The sequence below is a fragment of the Gorilla gorilla genome, chromosome 15 (assembly GCF_029281585.2).
Source record: "Gorilla gorilla gorilla isolate KB3781 chromosome 15, NHGRI_mGorGor1-v2.1_pri, whole genome shotgun sequence".
NCBI classification, from domain to species: Eukaryota; Metazoa; Chordata; class Mammalia; order Primates; family Hominidae; genus Gorilla; species Gorilla gorilla.
Window position 1 is genome coordinate 67,358,872 of NC_073239.2, and position 22,439 is coordinate 67,381,310.

At 39.0% G+C, this 22,439-nt stretch overlaps 1 protein-coding gene and 1 long non-coding RNA gene across 5 annotated transcripts in view; one reads left to right on the plus strand and one right to left on the minus strand.

The window, feature by feature from the left end:
• Positions 1-1,243: 1,243 nt before the first annotated feature.
• LOC129526652 (uncharacterized) lies at positions 1,244-14,560 on the plus strand. Its single transcript, XR_008671364.2, has 4 exons — positions 1,244-1,316; positions 2,604-2,725; positions 8,028-8,157; positions 13,134-14,560. It is a non-coding gene; the product is annotated as an uncharacterized lncRNA (long non-coding RNA).
• MAP4K5 (mitogen-activated protein kinase kinase kinase kinase 5) overlaps positions 13,326-22,439 on the minus strand; it is a 114,011-nt gene continuing 104,897 nt past the window's right edge. For 3 of the 4 annotated variants that reach the window (XM_055361462.2, XM_055361461.2, XM_063698295.1), the window contains exons 30-32: positions 20,763-20,833; positions 17,968-18,023; positions 13,326-14,954 (exon numbers count right to left, since the gene is read on the minus strand). In XM_055361462.2, coding sequence (XP_055217437.1) covers positions 14,867-14,954; positions 17,968-18,023; positions 20,763-20,833 — 215 coding nt within the window. In that variant the 3' untranslated portion in view covers positions 13,326-14,866. The remainder of the gene's footprint in view (positions 14,955-17,967; positions 18,024-20,762; positions 20,834-22,439) is intronic. The other variant, XM_063698294.1, reaches the window with a different exon arrangement.

Sequence of the window (22,439 nt, forward strand, 5' to 3'; positions counted from 1 at the left end):
TGGGATTACAGGCGTGAGCCACCGCGCCCGGCCACATTTTCTTTATTCATTCATCTGTGGATGGACATTTGGGTTGCTTCCACCTCTGCAAGGTTTGGCTTTGAATTCTTCTGGGTATATACCCAGAAGTGGACTTGTTGGATGATATGGTGAACATATTTTAAATGTTCTAAGGAACTGCCATACTGTTTTCCACTGTGACTGCACCATTTCACATTCCCACCAACAGTATACAAGGGTTCTAACTTTGCATCCTTGCCACCACTTGTTATTTTTGGTTCTCCTGATAGTGGCCATCCTGATGGATGTGAGGTGATAGTCTATTGAGGTTGTGATTTGCATTTTCCTAATGATTAGTAATGCCGAACATTTTTTCATGTGCTTATTGGCCATTTGTATATCTTCTTTGGAGAAATGTCTATTCAACTTTGTTGCCCATTTCTTCACTGGGTTATTTGGTTATGTTTTTGTTGTTATTGAGTTGTAGAAGTTCCTAATATACCCTGCACATTAATCTCTTATCAGATATATGGTTTACAATTACTTTCTCCTGTAGGCTGCCTTTTCATTTAGTTGACTGATTCCTTTGACTCACAGATGTTTTTAAGTTTGATGTCCCGTTTGTCTATTTTTTCTTTCATTGCCTATGCCTTTGGTATCATATCCAAGAAATCATGGCCAAATCCAATGTCCTGAAGCTTTTCTCCTGTTTTCTTCTGGAAGTTTAATAATTGAAGATCTTACATTAGTGCTTTGTTTGACAATTGAAGATCTTGCATTTAGGTCTTTAGATCTTACATGAAGGGCTTACATGTTGGCCATTTTGGCTTACTTTCTGTATATGATGTAAGATAATGTTCCAACTTTTGCATGTGGATATCCAGTTTTCTTAACACCAGTTGTTGAAGAGCATGTTCTTTCCCCATTTTGTAGTCTTGGCATTATTGTCAAAAATTATTTGTCCAGATGCAAGGGTTTATTTCTGGCTCTCTGTTCTGCTCGCTTGGTCTATTGATGTGGTTTGGCTCTGTGTCTCCACCCAAATCTCATCTTGAATTGTAATCCCCACATGTTGAGGGAGGGACCTATAATCTCCACGTGTCAAGGGAGGGAGGTGATTGGGATCATGGGGGTGATTCCCCCATGCTGTTCCTCTGATAGTGAGTGAGTTCTCACAAAATCTGATGGTTTTATAAGGGGCTCTCCCCTCTTCTCTCTCTTCTGTCTCCTGCCACCTTGTGAAGAAGGTCCCTGCTTCCCCTTTGCCTTCCACCATGATTGTGAGTTTCCTGAGGCCTCGCCAGCCATGTGGAACCGTAAGTCAATAAAACATTCTTTGTTTATAAAGAAAGCCTATACCCAGTCTTGGGTAGTTTTGTTTTTGTTTGTTTGTTTGTTTTTGTTTTTTTGAGACGGAGTCTCGCTCACTCTGTCGCCAGGCTGGAGTGCAATGGTGCGATCTTGGCTCACGGCAACCTCTGCCTCCTGGGTTCAAGCGATTCTCCTGCCTCAGCCTCCCGAGTAGCTGGGATTACAGGCGCCCGCCACCACGCCCAACTAATTTTTGTATTTTTAGTAGAGACGGAGTTTCACCATGTTGGCCAGCCTGGTCTCAAACTCCTGACCTCAGGTGATCCACCCACCTCGGCCTCCCAAAGTGCTGGGATTACAGGCGTGAGCCACTGCGCCCAGCCTCGGGTAGCTTATACTTAGTCTCAGGTAATATCTTTATAGCAGTATGAGAATGAACTAATGCATCTGTCTTTATGCCAGTACTACACCTTCTTAGTTACTGTTCTTTGTAGTTATAAAATCAGGAAGTATGGGGCTTCCAACTTTGTTCTTCTTTTTCAAGATTGTTTTGGCTACTTAGGGCCCCTTGAGACTCCCTGGGAATTTTAGGATGATTTTTTTTTCTAAGAAATGCATCTGTTTTTTAAATGGAGTTAATACTGTAAGTCCTATCACCTTTCTCCTCCCTTTCAGAAACTCTGTGATGCTTATTCATTAGCGTCTATAAAGCTAGTTGTACAAACAAAAACCTCTGGCACCCAAGATACATTTTCCATGACAACCATTGAATTTTTAGTCATGTATTGATCAAAAAAGTTTACATAGTTCCATAAGATTATCTCTAAACTGCATGCATGCCAAGGATTGTGTGAAGATCATAGTTAAAACCACATGTGAAAGTTCTATTATTGTCAATAGCTTTCACAGGAATGGCTCATTGTCAAATATTAGGAGTGAGATATTTATTGTGAGGCATCGAAAGTGAATCCACATGTCGGTCCTTGTAAAAAACATGCATTTAAACAGTATTCCTCCAAAATAATAAAATAAATCCTTCACCTTAAACAACAACCTATTCATTTTTCTACAATATCATCTGACCTGATTTCCCCAATAAGAGTGTGAACTCTGGAGCCAGACTGTCTGGGATCAAATCCAGCTCTGCTAGTAACTGTCTGTGAGAACTTGGGCAAGTTCCTTAACCTCCTGATGTTTCATATGTGTCGTCTGCAACATTGAAATGAGCTACCTCTTCATGTTGTGAGGATTGAGTGCTAAATCCATGCTAGCTTTTTTTTTTTTTTTTTCAGATGGAGTCTTACCCTGTTGCCCAGGCTGGAGTGCGGTGGTGCCATCTCGGCTCACTGCAACCTCCGCCTCCCAGGTTCAAGCGATTCTCCTGCTTCACCCTCCCGAGTAGCTGGGATTACAGGTATGTGCCACCACGCCCAACTAATTTTTGTATTTTTAGTAGAGACGGGGTTTCACGTGTTGGCCAGGCTGGTCTCGAACTCCTGAGCTCAGGTGATCCACCCGCCTCTGCCTCCCAAAGTGCTGGGATTACAGGCGTGAGCCACCGTGCCCGGCCCCATGTTAGCTTTTATCATCATGACGATGATAATCCCTGTGTATTATTTTCTGTTTGGATGAGAAATTTATTTACTACTAAAATGTATTCCCTACTCCACTGAAAACAATTTAAATTTTAAGTTTAGGGATTCATTTCGGGCTTAGCAATCAAGGAAAAACATTTATTTAGTCATTCAGAGTCCTAATCCACACTCCCAGGGTTTCTATTGGAGAAACCCAATGTTTCCCACTGCCAGAGCAGCACTCTTGCCACCACATCGTGCATCTGCTCGTGGGGGAATCTCTAGAAAGGAGACAGCACATGGTGGAGGAGCAAGGGCCAGAGAACCCACCAGACCTGGGCTCGGATCTGGGTTCTACCCTTTCTTGGCTGAGTGAAACCAGGAAAGTTACTTTGTGTGTTGGTCAAGAATATGTCTAAAATTTTGTTGTTTTTTAGAGATAGGATCTTGCTGTGGTTGCCCAGGCTGGAGTACAGTAACGTGATCACAGCTCACTGCAGCCTTGAATTCCTTGGGCTCAAACAATCCTCTTGCCTCAGCCTCCCAAGTAGCTAGTACTACATGTGTGTGCTGCCACACCTGGCTTTTAAGGTTTTTGTTTTTGTTTTTAATTCAGCTTTTATTTTGAGATAATTGTAAACATCCAGTTGTAAGTAATCACACATAGAGGGCCAGGCATAGTCTCACGCCTGTAATCGCAGCATTTTGGGAGGCTGAGGCAGGCGGATCATCTGAGGTCAGGAATTTGAGACCAGCCTGGCCAACATGGTGAATGGTGAAACTCTGTCTCTAGTAAAGACACAAAAATTAGTCAGGTGTGGTGACGTGCCCTGTAGTCCCAGCTACTAGGGAGGCTGAGGCAGGAGAATTGAACCTGGGAGGCAGAGGTTGCTGTGAGCTGAGATCGCGCCACTGCGCTCCAGCCTGGGCTATAGTGAGAGACTTTGTTTCGAAAAACAAAAAACAACAACAAAAAAGGAGATCACACATAGAGATCTTGTATATTTACCCAGTTTCCCCTAGTAATAACATCTTGCAAGACTGGAGTACGGTATTATAACTGGATATTCACATTGATAAAGTCAAGATGTAGAACCATTCCCTCATAAGCATACCACATGTTGCCGTGTCCCCCATCCCTGACCCCTGGCTATTGAAGAAGTCTTTCTGTAGGTATATGTGTTTTTTCTCTTGGGTAAATACCAAGAATTGAAATGGCTAGATTGTATGGTGAATAGATATTTAATTTTCTAAGGTACTGCTATAGGCTTTTTCAAAATTGCTGTGTCATTTTGCATTCCCATCAACAACATATGAGAGTTTCAGTTGCTCCACATCCTTGCAAGCATTTGGTACTGTCAACCTTTATTTAAAAAAAAAATATGGTAAATACACATAATATGAAATTTGCCATCTTTACCATTTTTAAGTGTACGGTTCAGTGGTATTAAATGCTTTCACATTATCGTGCAACCAATGCTATCCATCTCCAGATCTCTTATCATCTTGCAAAACCAAGTCTCTGTACCCATTAAAGAAAATTCTCCATTCTCCTGACCCCTGGGAACCAGCATTCTATTTTCTGTGTCTATGAATTTGACTACTATAGGTACCTCTTGTAAGTAGCATCATACAGTATTTGTCCTTTTGTCACTGGCTTATTTCATTTAGCCTAATGTCTTCAAGGTCAACTGTGTTCGTCCAAGGTGTACACAGGTAGCATATGATTTCCTTAGTTTTTAAGAGTGCATAATATTCCATTGCATGTATGTACATTTTCTTTATCCATTCATTTTCCAGTGGACACTTGGGTTGCTTCCACCCAAGCTTCCACCCATTTTGATTAATGCTGCTATAAACACAAGTGTAAAAATGTCTTTGCGACCCTGCTTTCAATTCTTTTGGGTATATACCTGAAGTAGGATTGCTGGATCATATGGTAATTCCATTTTTAATTTTTAAAGGAACTGCTGCTGTTTTATGCAGCAGCTGCACCATTTTGCATTCCCACCAAAAGTGTATACAAGGATTCTAATTCCCACACATCTTCACCAACATTTGTTTTCTGTTTGTTTTGACAGTAGCCATCCTAGTGGGTGTGAATTGGTATCTCAATGTGGTTTTCATTTGTATTCTGGGATCTTAGCTGACAACTGCAGAAGTCTCTTCAGCTTGTTTAAGCAGAAAGGGATTTATTCAAGGATATTAAATAGCTTGAGGAACCTCCAGAAGGGTCAGAAAGCCAGATCTGGAGACTACACAGTTAGAAACAGTAACAAAACTGTTCTGCAGGACTGCCTCAGCCAGACTTTAGAGCTGCCACTGCTGCTGCTGGCACTATACTTGGCTCTGCTAATGCTGGATGCTATACCCACGACTCTGCATCATTCCTACCCACAAAGGCCAGACTCCTCTCCACCATCCAAGCCAGAACAATGGTTCAGGACAGCACGTACTTCCTTGCGCTGCTCTCTTTCAGACTGAGACTTGTGTGCGTAAGTCTGGTTGGAGGAGTCTGCACCCTAGCTGCTAGGTGTTGGGAAAGGGAGTTGGGCTTCTTCTTTGGAGACACGAGAGTCACAAGGCAGGAAATTACTCTAATATTGGAAGGGTCTTCAAAGACAAACATAAAGCATGAGAAGTATCTGCTGTATTTTTCTATTCTACTTATAAATAGGGATAATTATAGCTGCCTCACTGACTCATTTTGAAGATGAGATGAGATCTCTCATGTAAAATGTTTAACACAGTGCCTGGCCCAGAGCAGGTGCCAATAATGTTGTTTTTCTCTTTTCTCTCAATAAAATGTAAGCATCACTTCCTGATATGACATAGGCTATTAGTGTAGGCAGCTGTATAATACGATTTTAGGAACCTCAAGGAAGCTCTATGACCCCCCTAATACTCTATCTAACATAAAATTCCATGTTATTACTTTAGCTTCTGATCTTTAGAAGTTGCAAAGCCACAATTCACAATTCAGGATGAGATCTGGTTGGGGATACAGCCAAACCATATCAAGGTTGTGAAATCCTGGAGGAGATTTGCGAACTGGACTTTAAGGAATTTAAATGGACATTGTTATTCACTGTGGGTTTTCAGAAACCACAAACTGAGAAGTAATTATGGACTTGAAAGTTTGACCCAGAGTCAGTGCTTTATGTAGATCATTTACATGTCAAATGGCCAGGATGCCCTGGCACCATGGCAGGTGCTCCATGATCAACAGAAATCTCTGGATTCTCTTGTGTCTTTTATTCATTGTAAGATAATCATGGTGGTAACTAATCCAGGAAGACTTAGCTTTAAGAAACATGACCAGGATAAAGTCAGATACCCAAAATCAAATGTCACATTTACAGTGTGCTAAATCTTACACTTAGCAAAATTACTGAGGAAAGAATATGTGGTTGAATATCATGATGATTTAATGAACCATTTCACTCAAATGCGGTGAGTGGTTTTGCTTTTTTTAAGCTTCACCAAGTGGTTGTTTATGGTATACAGGACATCTGGTGTTTTCAGCAGTCCAGCATCCATTTGAAGGGAGCATTTATCTGATAACCAATTAAGCTGAATACATTTTCACATATTTATTGATTACTTGGATGCTATCTTTTGTGGAATGCCTGCTCGAAATCTTTTGCTCCTTTTTCTACCGGGTTGTCCACCTTTTTCTTATTGATTGTAGTTCTTCATGTCTTCTGGGAGATCTTTTGTGGCTATATGTAATACAAGTCTCTTTTTCCATTCTATGGCTTGTCTTCATTTTTATAAAATAAAGATTTTCTCTACTCGTCTTGAGTAGAGAATCTTAATTTTAGTGATGCCTATTTTACCAACTTTTATTTATTTATTTATTTTTTGAGATGGAGCCTCACTCTTGTTGCCCAGACTAGAGTGCAGTGGCACGATCTTGGCTCACTGCAACCTCCACCTCCCAGGTTCAAGCAATTATCCTGCCTCAGCCTCCTGAATAGCTGGGATTACAGGTGTCCACCAGCATGCCCAGCTAATTTTTGTAGTTTTAGTAGAGACGTGGTTTCACTATGTTGGCCAGGCTGGTCTGGAACTCCTGACCTCAAGTGATCTGCCCACCTCGGCCTCCCAAAGTGCTGGGATTACAGGTGTGAGCTGCCATACCTACCTTTTTATAGTCAAAACTTAATGTTCGGTTCAAAAAAATCTTTGCAGACCTCAAGTTGATGAAGATATTTTCTTTTAAAAATGCTATAGTTGGTATCTCAATGTGGTTTTGATTTGCATTTCTCTAATGACCAGTGATGATGAGCTTTTTTTCATGTTTGTTGGCTGCATAAATGTCTTCTTTTGAGAACTGTCTGTTCCTATCCTTTGCCCACTTTTTGATGGGGTTGTTTTTTTCTTGCAAATTTAACTTCTTTGTAGATCTGGATATTAGCCCTTTGTCAGATGGATAGATTGCAATAATTTTCTCCCATTCTGTAGATTGCCTGTTTACTCTGATGGTAGTTTCTTTTGCTGTGCAGAAGCTCTTTAGTTTAATTGGATCCCATTTGTCAGTTTTGGCTTCTGTTGCCGTTGCCCTTGGTGTTTTAGTCATGAAGTCTTTGCCCACGCCTATGTCCTGAATCGTATTGCCTAGGTTTTCTTCCAGGGTTTTTATGGTTTTAGGTCTAACATGTAAGTAAGTCTTTAATCCATCTTCAGTTAATTTTTGTATAAGGTGTAAGGAAGGGATCCAGTTTCAGCTTTCTACATATGGCTAGCCAGTTTTCCCAGCACCATTTATTAAATAGGGAGTCCTTTCCCCATTTAGACCAGTTAGAATGGCGATCATTAAAAAATCAGGAAACAACAGATGCTGGAGAGGATGTGGAGAAATAGGAACACTTTTACACTGTTGGTGGGAGTGTAAATTAGTTCAACCACTGTGGAAGTCAGTGTAGCGAATCCTGAAGGATCTAGAACCAGAAATACCATTTGACCCAGCAATCCCATTACTGAATATATACCCAAAGGAATTAGAAAAAAAATTTAAAAGCCCCATGCTAAGTCCATCAATATGTGACATACTGAAAGGAACAGTTAAAGAACGAAAACATACCTATGCCCTTAGTGAACTTCTTGGTGAAAAATAAGTCTTTTTTTGTTTTTCTTGAGTTACTGCTATGAGCGGGAAACGAATCCACATTATGTCCTTTAATCCTCCTAACAACCACTGAAGGGGCCATTATTTCCAATCAACAGATAAGAAGATGGAGGCCTAGACAGGTTGAATAAGTTGTCTAAGGTAAGTGCTAAGTGGTTTGGCTAGTAAGTAACAATTGAATGTTACACTGAAATGTACAATCCATATGTGCTGTAGAAATTCTGAGAAACAGAAAACGATTTGGATTTGGATTAAGTGGTCAGAGCTGTCATAGAAAAGTTATGGCTTGAACTGAGTATCATTAAGGTAAAGGATTTAAGGTTTGATAAAATAAATCAGAACTGTAGGATGGAAGAGCCATTATGAGCCCAGCAATGAAGCTGGAGTGATCATGGCCTCTGTGCCAGTATCCCAGGGTGCTTGGCAGAATAGTGGGAGAGAAGGCTGGAGAGGAGGCTTAGCCAAAGAAAAGAAGTTTGATGAAACTGCTTTTTCTCACAAGACCTTATGGGATTTACTTCACCTAGCTTTTTGTCTCCAGCTACTTTTGCCTCCTTCCACATGATGCATACATTAGCTACACTCAATTGATATTTATTGAATGCCTACTGTGTACAAAGTACAGTGTAAGAAACTGGCTTTGTCACACTGTTCTGGTCGTGCAGGGGTTCATGCTTTTATTTAAAGTTACATTTTTCTTTAACATGAAAAAAATCAAGTGTATGCATGCACAAAAAGAATCAAATAGACCTGTAAAAGTTTGTTACCACAAAGCATGCCCTTCCATCTCTCTCTTCAAAAACAACTTTTCATTATTTTGGCAGATTATATTATCCCCATGCCACGAAATAACGTTCTTGATGAAAAAACCTTCCTGGCCGGGCGCAGTGGCTCACACCTGTAATCCCAGCACTTTGGGAGGCTGAGGTGGGCGGATCACAAAGTCAGGAGATCGAGACCATCCTGGCTAACATGGTGAAGCCCCATCTCTACTAAAAATACAAAAAAATTAGCTGGGCATGGTGACGGGTGCCTGTAGTCCCAGCTACTCGGGAGGCTGAGGCAGGAGAATGGCGTGAACCAGGAGGCGGAGCTCGCAGTGAGCCGAGATCGCGCCACTGCACTCCAGCCTGGGCGACAGAGCAAGACTCCGTCTCAGAAAAAAAACCAAAAAACAAAAAAACCCAAACCCTCCTAAGTGAAATTTTGTATCCTTTAACCAACATCTCCCCATCCCCAAACTAAGATCCCCCAGCACAGCTCCAGGCCCTGGTAACCACACTTCTACTCTCTACTTCCATGAGTTCTGCTTTTTCGGATTCCACACGTCAGTGAAATCATGTGGTATTTGTTGGTCAGTGCCTTGCTTATTTCACTTAACATGATGTCCTCTAGGTTTATCCATGTAGTCACAAATGACAGGATTTCCTTCTCTTTTTCAAAGCTGAATGGTATTCCATTGTGTATATATACCCTATTTTTTTTTTTTTTTTTATCCATTCATCCACTGATGGACACTTAGGTTGATTTATTTGGTTACTGTGAATAATGCTGTGATGAACTTGGGTGCGCAGGTAACTCTTCAGCATACTTATTTCATTTCCTTTGGACACATACCCAGTAGTGGGATTGCTGGATCACAGAGTTCTATTTTTAATTTTTTTTGAGGACCCTCCATACTGTTTTCCTTAATTGCTGCACTAATTTATATTCCTACCAACAGTGTACAAGGGTTTCCTTCTCCAGCATTTTTTTTTTAGACAGTGCCTTGATCTGGTGTCTAGGCAGGAGTACAGTGGTGCGACCAGAGCTCACTGCAGCCTCTAACTCCCAGGCTCAAAGGATCCTCCCACTTCAGCCCCCCAAGTAGCTGGGACTGCAGGCATGCCCACCACACCCAGGCAATTTTTCTTAAATTTTTTTTTTTTTTTTTTAATAGAGACAGGGTCTTGCTATGTTTGCCCAGGCTGGTCTCGAATTCCTGGCCTCAAGCGATCCTCCCGCCTCAGCCCCACAAAGCACTGGGATTACAGGCATATGCCACCACAGCCTCTTTCATTTTTTTGATAATAACAGTGTGAGGTGATATCTCATTAATTTGCATTTCCCTGATTAGTGACATTGAGTATTTTTTCATGTATCTGTTGGCCATTTGTTTTTTTTTTAGACGGAGTCTTGCTCTGTTGCCAGGCTGGAGTGCAGTGGCACAATCTTGGCTTACTGTAACCTCTGCCTCCCAGGTTCAAGCGATCCTCCTGCCTCAGCCTCCCGAGTAGCTGGGACTACAGGCGTGCGGCCATCACGCCCAGCTAATTTGTTTGTGTTTTTAGTAGAGACGGGGTTTCAACATGTTGGCCAGGACAGTCTCAATCTCTTGACGTCATGATCCACCCGCCTCGGCCTCCCAAAGTGCTGGGATTACAGGCGTGAGCCACAGCGCCTGGCCCTGTTGGCTATTTGTATGTCTTCTTTTGAGAAATGTCTATTCAGGTCCTTTGCTTTTTTTTTTTTTTTTTTTTTTTTTTGGAGACAGGGTCTTCATGCTCTATTGCCCAGGCTTCAGTGCAGTGGCACAATCACAGCTCACTGAACCTCGAACTCCTGGGCTCAAGTGATTCTCCTGCCTCAGACTCCTGGGTAGCTAGGATTGCATGTGTGCACCACCTCACCCAACTAATTAAAAAATTTTCTGTAGAGATGGGGTCTCGCTATGTTGCCCAGACTGGTCTCAACAGATCCTTCTGCCTTGGCCTTCCAAAGTGTTGTGATTACATGTGTGAGCCATGCAACCTGGCCTTGCCATTTTAAAATTGGGATGTTTCCTTGCTATGAGTTATTTCACTATGTATTTTGGATGTTAACCCCTTAAGAGATGTATGGTTTGCAAATATTTTCTCCCACTCTATTGATTGCTTCCTTTGCTGTGCAGATTTTGTTTGATGTAATCCCTTGATTTTCAGTTTTTAGGTATTATCCACTGATTTCCTACTGTGGAAAATGAGAATTTGATAACTTATCTAACCTCCACAATACCATGTCCTCCCCCAATATAGTTGCTGCAATTTTGATTAGATGAATATTTTGTTAACATTGTTATGCCATTCATCCAGTGGTCATTTTTTTTTTTTTTTTTTTTTTTTTTGCCCATTTTGCTTTCCTGGAGTTAACTGCCAGTTTTTTGTTTGGCTTGGTTAGTTTTTCTCCAGAATCACTGTCATCTCTGATTGAACCCTGGAGCCTTGAAAAGCATCTCCTCCACCCACCTTCTGATTCCAGCCAGTATCAGTGGACAGTTCCATGGGAACTGAAGACCCATTTCCTACTCTTTCAGCTTTCTGTCTCAGGGTCTTCTTTGACACTTAAGGAGCCTACTGTGCCCATGTGCAAACTGCCCCATGTGCAAGGAGATAATGCCCTTGGCAGCAACTTGATGAGTGAAAAATGACAGTGTACGGTTAAATGCTCCAGCTACTTGTCTTTCAGGAGGCAATTCGGGGAGCTATCACATAGCTTCTTTGAGGACCTGGTGGAATCAAGCTCCCACTGTCTACACAGAAATGACCTCAATAATACACCATGTTTTATACTGACTTTCCCCTTTCTCCTTCGCAATATCACAAGTCCCTCACTCCTAGTTTCTGGGATCTCTAAAATAAACTAACCCACGTTCTTGACTCAGGCTGTTTCAGGAAGAACCTCTTAGTTTGCTGGTTGCCTCACTCTTAAGATACTGAGATACATTGGATATTTTATTAATCTTTCTAAAAACGTGTGGCCAGGATCTTCTGATATGCTTCAATATACTCTCTACGCCTGGTGTAGTGGTCATCCTTGGATATTCCATCCTCATCATCTGGGGATTTCTTTCATTTCTCTCCTGTGCTAAATCCCATTTCCTGCATCCTATGTCATTTTGTTTGGTTTATGCCCTTTTTATGAAGCACATCCTTTAGTAGCTTCTTGAGAAAGGATATATAGGAGGCAAATTTTTTTATACTCTTCATTTGACTTTTATGTTACATTTAGTCAGACACAGAATTTTAGGTTGGAAATTTCTTTCACAAGTTTGAAGGCATTGCTTCTGTTGAAATTTAAAGCTATTCGGGTCTGGATGCAGTGGCTTACGCCTGCACTCCCAGCACTTTGGGAGACTGAGGTGGGCAGACAGGAGTTTGAGACCAGCCTAGGCAACATGGTGAAACCCTATAAAAAATACAAAAAAATTTAGCTGGGCATGGTGGTGGGCGCCTGTAGTCCCAGCTTATCAGGAGGTTGAGGCAGGAGGATGGCTTGAGCCTGGGAGGCGGAGGTTGCAGTGAGTCGAGACTGTGCCACTGCACTCCAGCTTGGGTGACAGAGCAAGACCCTGTCTCAAAAAATAAAAATAAAGGTATCCTGAGTCTTATTCCTTGGTATCTGACCTGACCTTTTTGTCTGGAAATGTAGATCTTCATTTTGACTCCAGTGTCCTTGAAATTTCGTAATGATGTGCTTTGGTAAAGGTCTTTTTCATCCACTGCATTCTTTCAATCTAGACTCTGATATTCTTTAATACTGGAAAAATTATTGAAACACTCTAATGGTTTCTTCTGTTTTCTTTTTGGAACTCTGGGAGATTACATATTAGACGTCCTGGGCTATCAATTTTCTTAACTTTTTTCAACATTTCCATTTAAAAAATTTTTTTGAGAAATTTCAACTTTATATTCTAAGCCATCTAGTTGAATTATTCAGCTATGCTATCATATTATTTTCTAAGAGCTCTTTTTGTTTTTTTGAAACCCAACTTTTTAAAAGTACCCTGCCCTTGACTCACTCATGGTTGCAACATCCTTCTGAAAATACTTTTTCTTTTGATGTTCTCCTTACCCTTCATAGCCTGTTTCCTCTGTTTTCCCCAGACTGTTTTTTCTCTTTCATTTATTTGTAATCCTTGGTTGTTTGCTCATTTTTAAGAGCACAGGACTAAAAGACTAACTGCAAGGTCTAGACATAATGCGTGGGATGGTGGGATTGCCAACTACGATTTTCACTGTAGTGTCATCTAGCTGGGCAGTTTAGCCGGGACATGTCTGACATCAAGATCTTAATGAGGCCTTTTCACTTGCATTGGTCAGATTTCACAGAGAAGACTCTTCGGTATTCCACCGTGGGATGGTAAAGATCTGGCTGCCAGGATTCAGTAAGAAAAGGAGGATTCTGGCTTTCTTATCCATCATGTAAATGTCCCCTGTTTTGAGGATGGTTCCCCTGTCATCTACTGTATCCCGTATTCTTAACATAGCCAAAATAAACAGCCACACACTTACTGAAATCATATCATATGTGCATTTTTAAAGAATAAATAACTTTATATTCCATTTGTATAACATTTTATTGTTTGCGTATTGCATAGTGAAAAGAACAGAGTCAGAAGACTCATGGTCAGGCTCAACTAACTTGCTGTGTAAATTGGATAGATCTCTTAACCTTGCTAAACCCTTACTTCCTCATCTGAAAAACAGAGATAATACTTATTTTACAGAATTGCTAAATACTGAATGAGTTACTTATACTGTTTTCCTCTTAAGTAATTAGTCAAAATAATTATAGAGTTTGCTATTGCTAACCCCTTGTTCATCATCTCAATGCTGTTCTCAATAAATGCATTAAGACAACAGGTACCAATGTAACACTTTAATTTTGAATATTAACAATAGCAAAAGAAAAACAAACTCAAAAATGACCCTACCCTTTATTATTTTTAGAATACTGGCTTTTAAATACTTATTGATACTATCCCATCAGGAACTCAATTCATTTAAATATTTTTTTTCTTCTTCAACCTACTCAAAATGAATACCTACATATGTGAAAAACCCAAGATTACATGTGTAATTACTTTATAGTTTCCTCTCTGGCATAGTATAAGTAAAATACATATCATGGGCAATTAAATACTTCCCTCTGCTACATTAGGGATGATAATATATATGAAGATTAATTCCTTATGCATTATCCCTAATGTAAAGAAAAATCACAGGTATTTTATACTGCTTGTCAAGAATACATACACATGGTAGACACAGCTAGACATACACACCCCTTCTAAGAATATTTCAACTATCATCAATATCTTTTGTATGATCCCTTACAACTATCTGTAGTTGAAAACATAAGACTCCCTTTTAAGGTAATTCTGTATGAAACTGTATTATAAAATACTTTTGTTAAGCAAAATTGCATGTGTGTGTTGAACCCCCAAACACTCAAAGTACTTTACTACTCTTAAAAGATAAACAAAATTCTTATACATTATAAAAAAAATTTAAGCTGCTCTGCAACCCTCCTTTGCTAAAAGTTAGATACATTACACCACTCCAGCAAGAGATTAATAAATAAGGATTAAATATTCTGTTTTACAAAAACATACAGAATGGCCAATATAAAAGTGAAAACCTTGCTTGAGAATTTAACAAATTATGTTCATTAAGAAGGAATAAGACATGATATAAAATGATCACTAAATTTACCTCTCTTAAGATAATCACGAGTTATCTAAAAATACCATGGCACCCTTGTTACAAACATTGTTTTTTTTTAAAAAAGACTGTGTTTCCTGGAACTAGAGGACTATTTGTCTCATAGCTTTTATTAAGCAAACTTGATATAACCACCACACAGTGGCAAGAGATAGACTAGCTGTTTCCAGCTGCAGAAAATATTGAATTCTACCCTAAAGTACAGATCATTTGCAATATAACCCATAATAGTTAAAGCAAATCATAGTGCAGTTTGTATTGAATTTCCTTATTTTTCCTTTCAATGGAGTATATTCATTTTCCTGTCATTTGAGATCAGTTTCTCTTGCTTAGTAACTATTTTCATGTCCAGCCAAGATGTAGAGATTGCTGTGTGCAGTAGGATTTTCTGTTGGCCTACTTTCCAAAACGACAACCCTGTAATTAAACCAAAACAAAAGGCTTAAGAGTAACTACAGATTTCATACATCAAATACTAACATCAAACTAGGAAAGAATATCATTGTTCACATTTCAGTAAGATTACATAAGGATCACAGATGCACAATCAAATTCAGCTTTACATTTTACAGCTTTAAAACACAATAAGAACTGATGAATATAAAATATTGAAGACATTTTGGGATAGTCTCATTATCTTATTCCAACTAAAAAATCTGGGCTAGGTGTGGTGGCTCACACCTGTAATCCCAGAACTTTGGGAGTCTGAGGCAGGGGGATCGCTTGAGCCCAGGAGTTTGAGACCAGCCTGAGCAAGATGGCAAGACCCCAACTCTACAAAAAAATAAAATAATTAGCTGGGTGTGGAAGCCTGCACCTGTAGTCCCAGCCACTCAGGATGCTGAGGCAGGAGGATCCCTTGAGCCCGGGAGTTTGAGGATGCAGGAAACTGTGATTGTGCCACTGCACTTCAGCCTGGGTGAGAGAGTGAGACCCCTTCTCAAACAAAAAACAACGAACAAAATTTGCTTACTCATTTATGCCAACAAAAGGTATAATATAATACTTTAGGGATTTCACTAACAGGAAGAGGATGGAGGAAGAGCCAAGAGAATAAAATAGGACTCTAAGAGACACTCGTCCAAACTGTTCTTCAAGGTATTTGAAATAGCTTTTTAAAAATAGTATGAAATGGGGCCCCTCTCCCTAGTTGCTGGAACAAAAGTGGAGAGAGTTCAATCAAAGGACTGATAGAAAAAAAAAAAAAAAAAAAGCACTATTCCAAACATTTTAGTTGTGGGGAAGAGAGTTTGAGAACAAAATAAAAAATAATATACCCATACAGAGAAAAAAGTTTCTAGAGGAGGAATGGGAGAAAAAAAACTGCACATAACACTTATTTTTCTAGTGTATGAATTTTCTATAATTAGCATGTTATTACTTTAATAATGAAAACATTTTTAAAAAATCATAGATACTTTATATTAGGCATTACAGAAAAGTAGAAAGGGAAAATATAATTACTTATAATCCAACTGCCCAGAGTTAACTGTTATTAAAATTTTGACATGCTTAGTTTTTTTTTCCTAGACACAAGTATCTATACTTAAGCAACAAAATAATTTTTTATTTTTATTTTTATTTTTTTAGATGGAGTTTTGCTCTTGTCGCCCAGGCTGGAGTGCAATGGCGTGATCTTGGCACGCTGCAACCTCCGCAACCTGGGTTCAAGTGATTCTCCTGCCTCAGCCTCCCGAGTAGCTGGGATTAAAGGCATGCACCATCAAGCCCAGCTTATTTTTTTTGTATTTTTAGCAGAGACAGGGTTTCTGCATGTTGGTCAGGCTGGTCTCGAACTCCTGACCTCAGGTGATCCACCTGCCTCGGCCTCCTGAAGTTCTGGGATTACAGGCATGAGTCACCGCGCCCGGCAACAAAATAAATTTTTAACCACTTGTAAAGATAAAACAAAAACTGTTTAGATATGTATCTTAAAAACAAGGAGATGCCCATGTAAGAGACAAGCAGAGCAAGGCAATAGTCTGAAGGAAGTAGTTTTTCAGAGCAAATAGTGATAGAGTGGACAGAGAATATGAACAGGGAAGGGAAAAGTGATGGACAAAGCTCTGAGCAGAGTAGGTAGAAGGAAACAAGCAACCGAGAGAAACGGCCTCTGATGCCAACCCTCTACCAAGCTGAATTCTCTCACACTTGGTCTCATTAAAGGATTATCTACACCAGGATCAATGGATGATCCACAATTCTTTTTTTTTTTTTTAAGACAGAGTCTTGCTCTGTCGCCCAGGCTGAAGTGCAGTGGTGCGATCTTGGCTCACTGCAACCTCCGCCTCCTGGGTTCAAGCAATTCTCCTGCTTCAACCTTCCGAGTAGCTGGGATTACAGGGACACGCCACCATACCTGGCTACTTTTTCTATTTTTAGTAGAGACAGCTGATTCACCTGCCTCGGCCCCCCAAAGTGCTGTAATTACAGGCATCAGCCACTGTGCCCGGCCCACAGTTCTTTTCTCAGCCCTTCCTGGAGAAGCAAAGAGCCTCTCATTTTAGTTCTAGAGTCATTTACCAGATGATCCTCAAATTCTCTTTTTGTTGGTTGGACGACTTACTAAGTTACCATGCTTTGTGGGCTTACCTTTTCTATTCACTAAGGTAGTCATCACTTTTTGAAAATTCCTGTTCTCCTATAAAACTCTCTTCAAAATTTTTATGGAGTTATAACTCCATTTCCCCCTCCTTCCTCAAGTATCTAAAACTTAAGCAATGTGAACCTGAAGACCAGAGGTTCCCAATCCTTGTCTCAGGACTAATGCATACCACTATAGCCAATTTTGCTTTAGTAACAACTTTTGGTGGGAAAAGAGGAAGGAATGGGTATTTTATTAGCTATAGAAGTAGACAGTTGAGCGACAGAGTGAGACCGTCTTAAAAAAAAAAAAGAGAAAAAGAAGTAGGCAGTAGATTTTGGAAATCAAAAGCTACAGCTACTACATTTTTTTCATAAGATGACAGTTTTGCAACTTGTCTTTTATTTGGGGTAAAAAGAGACCATATAATTCTTTTTAACTTAGATTAACTTTAGAAACTGAATCAGGCATTTTCTAATATAAAAGCAAATATCATCAAGAGGTACATATTCCTAATAGTTAATGGAAGGCAGCACACCATGAAGAAATGAAGACAAACAGGCCCGAAATAGCTCTCATAGTACTAGGGACATCAACATCTATATCAACACATTTTGTCTCAGTTGAATATAACTGTCTCTAGAATAACAATCCTCATACTGACAAAAGGTTGCTTAGTTAACTTATTAAAATATTACTAATTATCTCAGTAAAGACACAGAGAAATTTATCTAAGTCAATGAGCTTCTAAGAGTTTTGTTTGAAACAATTACAGACTGACAGTATAATTAAGAGTATGATCTTTGAACTCCTTTGGTAATTAAATTAATACAACCAAACTATTACCTGTCTGATCCTAATAAGCGGAAAACTCTTGTTTCATCTGAAATCTCCTGGGTAACCTAGGAAAGAAAAATACCTATCAGTAACATCTTACTCCCCATATTGCCTTAATAATAATTTAAAATTAATTTAGAGCAATTATTAACACAATAAATATTTTTTGGTAGACTTAATTCCTCAAATAAAAGAAATTTTAGTAAGTTTTTTTATTGCATATTATTAGAAATGAACCCACATTTATGAACATCTAGTATGGGTCAGGTACTCTACTTAGAAGAACTCTTTGTGATATGCATTATAATTCTCATATCACTGAAGAAGAAACTAAGACTCCAAGAGGTTAAATAAGTTGTTCAATCTCATATAATGGGTAGACTCAAGACTTGAATACAGGTTTGTTGGACTGCAGAGCTCCTTTGGGGGCCAAGGCTTGAGGTCAGGAGTTGAGACCAGCCTGGGCAACAAAGTGAGACCCTGTCTCTACAAAAATATTTAAAAATTTTAGCTGGGCACAGTGGTGCATGCCTGTAGTCCTAGCTGCTCAGAAGGCTGAAGTAGGAGGATCGCTTGAGCCCAGGAGTTCAAGGATACAGTGAACTATGACTGCACCACTGCATTCCAGCTTGGGCAACAGAGCAAGACCCTGTATACTCTGTTTTCTACAAAGCTGCAGAGGGTGCTCAGCCATGTGCAGGTACTATGCCAAAGTGCCTGCAGTTTGTATACCTGGGGGCAGGCCTTAACCAACATGGGATAGCAGTTGCTGCATAAATGCTCAAGCCTCGTCATCTATAAATGAGTCAATTCTGAGGTGTATTTTACCCCATTCCTCAGTGGTCCCTACTGGATTAAGCCCCAGTTGCTCTTAGTGGGAACTAGCTTATTAATGTGTTCTTTATTGGCTTTTTGCCCCTCTTTATTCTCCATTCCTCATTCCATCACTTGTCTTCTGGAATCTATTCCCAAATACACTATCTGTATTTGAGTCCTTGTCTTAGGGTCTACTTTTAGAGGAACCCACACTAAGATAGTGTAGATATAAAGTAAGTTAAAAAAAAAAAAAAAGTCTGGTATCAAGGAGTTTGCAGTCTACCTGGGAAAATAGAATTAATAAGCTTGAATCAGAAAATAAATTAGGTGTTATACTAGTTGGAGCTGATTTTTCAGAGTATTAAGTTCAGAGATGTTCTAATCATTGTGCCTCGAATGACTGAGTATTACTTTATGAAAGAGGTCAAGACTTTAGCTAGGCCCAAGTTGAAGGATGAGAACATAAGCTGAAAAAAAGGTAATCAAGATGAATTAAAAATAGGCCGGGTGTGGGGCTCACATCTGTAATCCCGGCACTTTGGGAGGCCAAGGCAGGTGGATCACGTGAGGTCAGAAGTTCGAGACCAGCCTGGCCAACACGGTGAAATCCCATCTCTACTAAAAATACAAAAATTAGCTGGGTGTGTTGGTGCATGCCTGTAATCCCAGCTACTCAGGAGGCCAAGGCAGGAGAATCACTTGAACCCAGGAGGTGGAGGTTGCAGTGAGCTGAGATTGTGCCACTGCACTCCAGCCTGGGCGACAGTGTGAGACTCCATCTCAAAAAAAAAAAAAAAAAAAAAAAAAACAGAGTTAAAAATAGATATTTCGGAAATGGAATCAATATTTGATACAGTAAGAAACAAGGACCTTCTGTAGATTTCTAACCATAGGAGTGACATAATGAAAATAGCATTTAAGAATAATTAACCATATGATAATAAGTAGGACTGTAGGTTTCATCAAGTGCAGGGACTTGGTGACATTTAGTGACACGTATCAGTAACTAGATAAACTTATATATTCAAAGACAGCTGATTTATGTCATTTCCTCCTGGAAGCATTCTAATTCTGCATTCATATAAGAGGTAGGAATATTCATTTATATATAAGTAAGAGTGTGGATAAAACTAAAGGTAAATGCAAACAGAAGAAGTTTTTGAGCTTTAAGTAAGTTCACAAACTTGTTAGGCCATAGTTAGAAGAATCACACAAGTATTCACGTAAATGTGAAATGTCTCTGTTAGTATTATCTTAGCTAGTAGGACTCATTCCTCAAGTTGGAGGCCCAAATCCCATCTCCTGCATGAAATGTAATTATCTCAGCTAGAAGTGATTTAAAGAGACCCTTCAAATCCAGACTCTTCCACTTCACTAGTTATGTAACTCTGGGCAAGTTACTTAACCACTCTGTAGCTGTAAAAATGGCAATATGAATAGTATCTACTTCTACTGGATTATTTTGAGCCTGAAATAAGCAAATATTTGTAAAGTGCCTGGAACACAGTAGGTATTATTTAAAGTTTGATATTATTTACAATAATAGTGTCTTGAACATAGTTGGTACTCAACAGTTACTAAATGAGTCAATTTTCTTAGATTCCCTTATTCTTATGCTCCATTATGTATTAATTTAGATTTTAAAATATATTTAAAAAGAAGCCAGATATTTATAGATTATGGAAAACACTTAATAAATTTAGAAAAGTTTTACAAGCTTAGCAACCATATTTACAAATTACAAATTAGATAAATGAAATTGCATGAACTTACATTTTGCAATTCCTGGTGGCCACTAAGAATTTTGAACTATGATACAGAAGTGAACATAGTTGAAGGGAAAATACTGGCTTTTTTGTTCTACCAGTTCATAGCATTAAAAGCACTAAACACAGTAATGTAGGTTCAGAGAGGAAATGCATAAAACGAGTGCTTCGACATTTAAAATTGTTAGTGGGAGTCAGTGGAGGTAATCTGAGAAGGCTTACCTCATCTGACTTGAAGCTTTTACCCTGCATCCCATGTTTCCAGAAAGCCAACACACTGTCTTGAAGGCATACTAAAAATGATAAGGGAGAAGTGAAACTAATATAAAGCACAGAGCATTTCACTATAAATTTTCTCTACTTTTAATAAATAATATAAGCCTATTCAAGTGTCTAGTGCAAAATTCCACTGTCTAGACCACGATTTCTCAACATTTTTGTGGCTAAGACATGCCTAAGTTCAAGTAATTTACTGAGGTAGGGTTATGCAAGTCTTCAAAGATACATATAAAAGCCGTTCATTTAAACATGAACTAACTTCTGATAAGGTGGATGTTGGCATATTCATTTCTTTCATACAAAAGATAGTGTATCTTTTGTCTTAAATGAATAAAATCATAAAAACATATATAACTGGGTTTTTGCATTAAAAGCATTGTTGTTTAAATACTGTTACATATTCAGAAGTAGCTTTAAACAAGCATTTTTTATGTTCATATTTTCCCTGTAACAAAAGAAATTTTAAAAAATAAACCTGGCCGGGCGCAGTGGCTCATCCCTGTAACCTCAGCACTTTGGGAGGCCGAGGTGGGTGGATCACCTGAGGTCAGGAGATGGAGACCAGCCTGACCAGTATGGTGAAACTCTGTCTGTACAAAAATACAAAAATTAGCCAGGTGTGGTGGCCTGTGCCTGTAGCCTCAGCTACTCAGGACGCTGAAACGGGAGAACTGCTTGAACCCCAGAGGTGGAGGCTGCAGTGAGCCGAGATCACGTCACTTCACTCCAGCTTGGGCGACAGAGCGAGACTCCGTCTCAAACAAAATAAATAAATAAAAAATAAAATAAAATAAACCTGCCCCACAATCCAACATTTAACCACACATTGAATATTTAGGATCTGTGAGTCAATACTTACATAAAATTCTTAGTATTTAACCATTACAAGTAAGTATTAGAGTTAGAAAAGCGTAATTAAAAGTGATGGAGGAAAGTAATTGAAAATTAACTGTTTTATTAGACTATTAACTTTTTGTAAAAAGTTAATGTAAGAATGTTCTGGGAACATAATTAAGCTCAATAAAAATAAAAGTATTTGACAATGACAAATCACATGTGTTTCACTAACTGTGACAAATAAAAAACCTAGTTACTGATTTTATTTTTAAGAGGTGTTGTAAAGGCATTTTTTTTTTCCCCAGGAGGATTCCTGTAATTATTCCAAGGTTTACTGGCAAGAAAAGATGGTAGCCTAGGAGGAACAAACTTTTGTGTAACAATTAAAATTACGAAGATAATTTGGCACATCTGAAAAAGTTGAGGTATCAGTGTGTTTCAATGAAAGTGAAGAGGAATTAAGGATTCCTATGTCAGAATCTCTCTCAAAAATGTTAAATCCAAATTGGCATGTAATATAAGGAGTAAAAGAAGAAACTAGTTTCCAAAATTTCTCTTGTCCTGACATTTACAGAAAGTTTAGGTTTTCTGCTTTAGTAAATTAAATTTCCCAATCATAAGCAAACTATTTTCATGTAAAATGTCACACAGAGGCACAAACATTTTGTGGATAAAACTCCAATTGAGAAATACATATTAAAATGTTTCTTAAAAATAAAAAACTAAGTAATGAAAATCGTGTTTTTAAAAATATGTAATTATAAAGTACATGTTATTTTTTAT